This window comes from Apteryx rowi, unplaced genomic scaffold, assembly GCF_003343035.1.
Source record: "Apteryx rowi isolate R43461 unplaced genomic scaffold, aptRow1 scaffold_103, whole genome shotgun sequence".
NCBI lineage: Eukaryota > Metazoa > Chordata > Aves > Apterygiformes > Apterygidae > Apteryx > Apteryx rowi.
Window position 1 is genome coordinate 2,124,267 of NW_020447231.1, and position 7,247 is coordinate 2,131,513.

General features: G+C 43.6%; 1 protein-coding gene across 1 annotated transcript; it reads left to right on the forward strand.

The window, feature by feature from the left end:
• The first annotated feature begins 1,769 nt into the window (after positions 1–1,769).
• On the forward strand, positions 1,770–6,654 carry LOC112966207 (lysozyme g-like). The gene is given in 5 exon segments (XM_026066077.1): positions 1,770–1,782; positions 2,432–2,521; positions 3,138–3,331; positions 4,771–4,909; positions 5,698–6,654. Coding segments are annotated over 5 exon segments (564 nt in total). The 5' UTR covers positions 1,770–1,775; the 3' UTR covers positions 5,832–6,654.
• Positions 6,655–7,247: the final 593 nt, after the last annotated feature.

Genomic DNA, 7,247 nt, shown 5'->3' on the forward strand with positions numbered 1-7,247 from the left:
CCAGCCCTTGCCTTTTGCGTGGCTGCACAGAGCAAACGGACCAAATGCCGAACATGTCGCTGGCAATGGAAGGAGCATTGGTGTCCGTGGTGGAGCGCTGGAGGGCTGGCAGGAGCTAACAGCACTCGCTTATCGGTCTCGGTGGTGAAGGCAACACAAGAGACCGAGTATCAGGAAGCATCTGCACATCATTTTCATGGCAGGACCACGTTCTGACAGGCTTTCCGTAGCGTTTCTGAAAGACGAAGGGAAGAAAAATGAAGATGAGCTGAATCTAAAATTGGAGGCTGCCGAACACCTCGTCTATCAGCAAGTAAATGGGGAATTTAGAACATAAACAGTTATTTGGGCACTTTCAAGGCTGCTCAAAGCCAACACCTGCTCCATTCGGACATACCAGCAACGTAGCTTAGGGATTATCTCCTCAGCAACAAGCAAGAGATTGGCATCTTTGCTAGAAAGAGCACTGACAAAAGTTATAACTGGTTCTTCAGCCTTGGCAGCTGGCCTAAAGACTTCAGCCTGCGGCAGCACAAAGCCCTCTCGGCCACATCTAAGCAGCAACCTGTTTAGTGTCACACACGTCTTCTCTTATGCACCATAACGCAGATCTGCCATTCCCTCCTAGCAGTCTGAATGAAGGTTTGGTGCAGATTTCTGCAAAATGTGTGTCATTAAAACTCTAACATCTGTATAGGACTCCAGAAAACATGTGAGGAGAGCTACCTGCCTGCCTCAATTACTGGGGTGCAGAAAAAGTGAACTAGTACGTCCTTTAGCTTTTTCTCTCAGCAATAACGTAGTAGTGGCACAGACACAAACCAGAGATTACTGGTTTATGAATCATCTTCAGTGATATTTTGAACTTTCAATATTTATTTACTTCACTTCTGCATGAACCACTTCTGTTCCATATTACTTCCTGTCAGAGGTACTTCCCTGGGCTTCAGTTGTCTTTAAACTTTTTTGCAATCTTGAACATGAAGCTCCATACAGGGGCTGCTGAGACTTTTTGCAGGTGGTTCTTGATGTGAGGTATCAACAGCATCGGAGAAAATTGCAAATAATTGAATCTTTCAGTGATACAACACAGGATGAATCCCCTGGCTTAAGGGAAAGGGCTGCTCGAAGAGAGAAACGGTGTTTCACCCTCATGAAATTCACCATGGGGGAGATGCATATCAGCATGGACTAGTAGTGACAGGGAGGTCTGCCATCCAGCGCCTTCTTTGCTGACTTCTCAACAGTTCGGTGGTTTTGATCCACACTCCGTAATCATTTGGGTTTGTGCATTCATCTGTGTTGCTGCTGTACAGCAGGGGATAACAACAGGAACCTTGCATATTCTCTGCAAATCCAAACTCTTAGCAGCTGCAGCTCTGTATCATGCTGTTGTTCCCGGGTCTTTGCCTACAAAGCCTTTATTATACCACAAAGCTCAGGTTCCTGTTTCCTCATCACCAGCGCTTCTGTGCTTCCAGCAGCTGATGGGGGTCGGCTGTTCTTCAGGCTCTTCCTAGTTCCGAACTCGTAGCAAAAGTTTTTTAAATTAAATTCGAAGGGCTTTAATTTTTAAAAATGTAACTGTATTCGTGCTGCAGAGTAGAAATCTTGTGAGGTTTGGGTGGATGTAAAATCATGTAAATTCATGTAAAATCAGTGGCATGTAGGAAGTGCACWGAGTCAGTTGCCGCAAAACGCTGCCAGCAGCTAAAACGCCCATTCTTCTCTTTGGGAAGCGCTGAGAGAAGGTGGGGAGACACCCTCCAGCAGGCATGTCAGGTCTGTCACGTTTGTCTAATTCTCCTGTAACTAATTCGCCGCACCAAAGTCTGTCTTCCATCAACTGCTGGGTTAAATTTAGCACTGTTGCTCTCGGTGGCTGTTTGTGTTACTCACCTTTGGCAACAGTGCGCTTAGGCAAGATAAACACAGATAAAATGCGAGTCAGCCAAATTGTGAGTCAGCCAAATTGTAAGTCAGCCAAATTACAAGTCAGATGTTTATAGGATGCTTCTCTCTGATTTTTCCTGATGATGGAAAATCCTATGGAAAAGTCAACTAGAGCCAGTAAGTGTGGCTGGATTTTGGTGCTGATAGTTTTTTATTTTGGAATGGAAAAACTGCCTTTTGGAGGTGCCTTTCTCCAACGCCTGGCTACGTGGGCAGCCCAAGTGACAAGCTTAGATTAGACAGCGAAGCGTTAGGCAGGCTAAAATTGGGGGAGATGAACTGTGTGCCAAGGGCTAGTTCACCCTGCAAATTACACCATGGCTCCGCGCTAGCGCAACTGAGATGCGCTGCCTTCAAAAGCAGGCACCACAACTGCATTTGCTAGCACGAACACACACATGAGTATCTGAAAAAATTTTAATGGCATGTGTCACCCACTGCTCTGGCCTGGCATTTCATTGCAAATACTGCTTTTTAGACCCTTCTGAATACTATGGGGAAATAATGAAGGTTGACACGACTGGAACTTCCAAAGAAACCGTGGCACAGGAAGGTCTGAGCTACAGAGGTCAGTATTAATTCACGTGTGCATCTGCCTTACACCCACACGCAGGCTCACACCTATTTCTGATACAYGTATTTGATTGTCTCTTGTTGCCAAGTAAGTAGATATTTCCACAACAAACAAAAATCTTACCTGGGTATATAAGATTATGAGTTGCCTTGGAGATGTTCTAAGGAATATTCAAGAAAATCACAGGGAAAATGCAAGGTCTGAGGGCCTGAAGGATATTCAGTCCCTGTCATCAAGCCTGGTTCTCTCTCTCCCTCGAGAGGGTTTCCCTCATGATCTAGGTTTCTGAATGTTTCCCCAGGATAGTCCTAAATTAAAAGGGACTAAATCTTCTGGAACTAATCCATCCAAAGTCTTGGATTTAAAAAAAGCAAACCGTCCTTCAAGTCTGCAGGCGAGGGGACTGCCCTCTGTATTTGGAAAACTGCCTTTTTTTCAGCTGTGTATTGATTTCTAGAGCACTTGCCCTTCGGAAAAATTGGCCAGTTCTGTTTTTGCTTCTAAATAGATTCCAAAGGATTCAAAACAGCTCGCTCCTTATAACTGTTAGAACAATTTGCCTCTGTTTTTAAAAACTAAAAGAAAAGTCATGCATGTTGTGCTGTACGAGTTCCCGCTTCTGAGAAGAYTGCTGAAAGAGATTTGAAGAATATGGAGAAATATCAATCTAAGATTACAAAAGCTGGCCAAAGCCTTTGTGTTGATCCCGCTGTGATCGCTGGTATTATCTCTTGAGAGTCCCATGCTGGGACGGTACTGAAGGACGGCTGGGGTGACCATGGAAATGCATTTGGCTTAATGCAGGTATGGTCAATATGCTTAAAAACAGAAACCTCATCCTTTTGAAGCAGAAGGTTAGAGGAGTAACAGGGCCCCCATTTAAAGGTAACGCCCTAAACCTCCTGTCAAAACATCAGGTCCAGCTGAGCAAAAATTTATGTCTCCTCTGAGGCAAGAAGTGAAGAGCGGGGATTTGGCAAGGGAACATCACAACCTGGCCTGTTCTTCACCCCAGCTCCTCACCCCATTTAAAACCTGGAACTACACATTAGCTGGCCGTTATCAGCTAAATTACTTGGGTACAGCAGAAACGGTCTGTCACGCTCCCCTTCTGAAGAAAGGCAATACAGCCCTAAGAGAAAGATGGAYAAAAAGTAGAGGAAAGGAAATGCCGTATAAAGCACTGTGCTGCCAGATGTGCAGCTTACTTGGCTCAAACTTTTAAAATTTAAAGTACTTTGTGAAATATATGAGGCCTTGATAGCTTTATGCTCTGGTGGCCCTATAAGCTACAACATCATCCAAAAGGTTTCTTTCCTTTTCCCGACACTTTTCAGAAAACTCTTTGCCAGAATAAAACTGACGCTGGCCCGACTTGCAGCACCAGGGGCAGGATCCTGGTTAGCGTCAGGGCATGAACAGGCCACATGTTACACTACAAACCTATTGCATGGCGTGTTTCCCAGCGCTCTCTTGGGAATGAAGAGATTAATTGCTCCTGTTTCTTACTTTAGATAATAAATCTTGTTTCCAAAAGCATTTTTTAACTAAGTGTAGAGGCCTGGGGGCTACAGCTGCTTGGAGGCAGGTCAATTAGCCTTTACGCACCGAGGGGGCCCTGCTAGTGGGGGCTCTCGCTTCGTTACTCGTGCCCACATTTGTGCCTCACTGTGTGCCAAATTGTGCACTGCCCCAAACAACCGTGCAGCATTTGCTGCACGCAGTCTGACCCACACTTGTAGGAMTTGCAGCTCTGACAAACCACACTCAGGCTTGCGTTTCACTGCCCTGCGGTTGCGAGGCAAAGCTGCTCCCGCACTGGGGAAGAGCCGAGCTGAGCCAGAGATCCAGGCGAGGGCCCTAGAGAAAACCACTGCTTTGCCACGCTTGATGCAGCTGGGGAGGACAGGAGCAGTCACCTGTCAAAGCTCAGGCAGCTCTGACACTGCTTTCTGCACCCGATCACCCTTACAGCAGCAGCCACGTTGGCTTTTTAAGGCTCTGAGAGTCATAGGAGGCGGGGCAGCATTGCTGTTCAGCAGCCCTGCGGTCTGCTAGTCATAAATCTGCTGGCTTTGCCTAGACCTGGAGTTGACCTTGCTCCCTCTCTGGTCTCCCCATTACAAAAAAAGGCCAACTGTGCGATGAAAGATCAAAATGAATACAAGCTGCCTGTAAGCAACGAGGAGCTCTAGATAAATAAGGGGGGTTTTGGTGCGTTGATATTCCTGTCTGACTTCCAGGTTGATAAACGGTTCCATAAGATTGTCGGGTCGTGGGACAGCGAAGAGCACATTACRCAAGGCACGAAGATTTTATGTGGGATGATAAAGGAAATCCAGAAGAAATTCCCCAAATGGACAAAGGAACAGCAGCTCAAAGGTAGAGCTTTCTCAGCTTTGAAATGGCGGCTTCAAAATACTTCACGCCATAAAAGTCAAGCATGATAATGCTGTAAAGCTGAGCACTTTAGAAAGCTAACCACATCCCAGGCCCCCTATTCATTTTATTGCCTGCGTGGAAGACTGTTTCATGATATTCACTAAAAGAAATAGGGGAATGAGATGTGGTTAGCTTTCTAACAGGCTCTTGGAAAACTTTGCAAATATCATGACATTTTTCATTTCTGGGCAGTGAGGATTTCTTGTTTTTTTCCTCCTATCTGCACCTATAAAAGCGGCTATCCTGGCAATTCCAGTGAAAGAATATATTAATTCCTAAACTGTATGGTCCTCATTGATAGAGGCATCGTTATTTCCTTGAGCACCGATTACAGTTGGCACCTTTATTAAGGCTGGAGCCCTTTAGCCCAACTACAGTACAGATATGTGCAAGGTTACCAGTGCAGTTAGATATGAAGGAATATACACAAAAGCAAACAGTCGTACTACCGAAGGTGCTACATTAGGATAACACAAGCAAGGGGACAGCGCTTGCCAAGTCTGGATAAAAAGGAGGAAATTACAATTTCCTCACAATGTTAAAACACAAAAGGAACACCTCAGGGACAAAAAGAGCTGGAAATGCCAATATTGTGGCCAAAAATAGTGGGGAAGAAAGAAGGGAGCTACAAAATAAAGGAACACATTTAAGTTGTGAATTTTGTTTGGTCTTTCATTTACTGAAGAAGTATCATCTTTATTTATATGTTTCTTTCATTTTCATTTCAGGTGGGATTTCRGCTTATAACACAGGAGTTAAGAATGTCCAGAGCTATGACAGAATGGATATTGGCACAACAAAGAATGACTATGCCAACGAGGTGGTCGCAAGAGCCCAGTTTTATAAGAGAAATGGATACTGATAAAGATCTGAGTCACTGCTTGGATACTTTGCTTCTAATTAAAAATATCCTGGATTCTCCCCAAAAAATATTGAGATGAGGGGAGGGAATGAAGCCAAAACCAAGCACAAGCTTTCAATGATTTTCTCTGCTGAGACTAACAAATCTCTTTAAAAGTTAGTATCGCTAATAATCCAAACTCTAACTTATCGTTTGTCCTTTATTTTTCATCTCGCTTTGTGAGAAAATCCAAGCAGAGCTATCATTTGTGTTTCAGTTTCAGTTTCTCAAGCAGGAGATTAATGCTGCAAGAGAGTCGTAACACTGCTTGACAAGACCTGTCTTAGATTCTATCTGTAAATACATGTGTTTAATAGTGGTACAGAATTGTTAACATAATCACTCATTAAGCCTGTACTTGCTATTTTGGTAATGTTGAAGTAGCTGGATATTTGCAATAAATATTGTATGAGTTTATTCTACCAAAAAGAGTATATCATATTATATCATTATATACTTTTAGAATAATCACTCTTAGCTCTGGTAATGTAACCCTAAAGTAGCTGTTTCCTGTGACAGGAGACAAAATACTAAATTACCCTTAAAAAAAGTTTTCATGAAAATACTTCATTTTAGTCTTTATGCTTGCAAACCACCTGTCAAACTCAAGCTGTTGTAACAAATACTTTTACTGAAGGTATATATTCATGTAGATTCAAGATCTGGGGTAAGAATATCTACAGTCCATCATGTTTTTAAAAATCACATGAAGTTTATAAAATCTGATGCAAGTTCATGCATAATAAACATTCTTTTAATAAATCACATTTTAAAGCATTTTGGGAGACAGCCTCTGATCCCTTGAGCTGATGCAGCCACTTCAGGCCACAGGGCAGCTCAGTAGCTGGTTTAGAGTAGTCAAAAAAAAAAAAAAAAAAAAAAAGCCTATCAATATGGTCTAAAGGAGAAGTAAGAAAGAACATGGGTTTTCCAATATGGTGCATTTTGTATCATTAATATTACTATTCTGTACCTGTCAATTAAAAATATCTTGATTCTATCACTAGAACTGTATCAATCTACTTGTGCTACAGCATTAATTACCAAATCTGTAACAGTAAGTGAACCTGCAACAGCAGTAGCTACGGCAGACACACATGGCGAGCGGCTCCTGCAGAACAAGCAAGCTGCACGCAAGCCTGCAGTGGGCCCAGGCAGCAGAACACCAGAGATACCGAGAGTATCCCGGGCTGCACGAAGAGGAGCACAGCCCCATCAAGGGAAGGGATTATCCCCCTCTATGCAGCACTTGTTAGACCACATCTCAGAGTATGGTCCCGTTTTACACTACCTGCCCCCCCCCCCATACAAAAAATACATAAATTAACTACAGCGTGTTCAATGGAAGACCACTGATGGTCGCAGCCGGAGCACTTG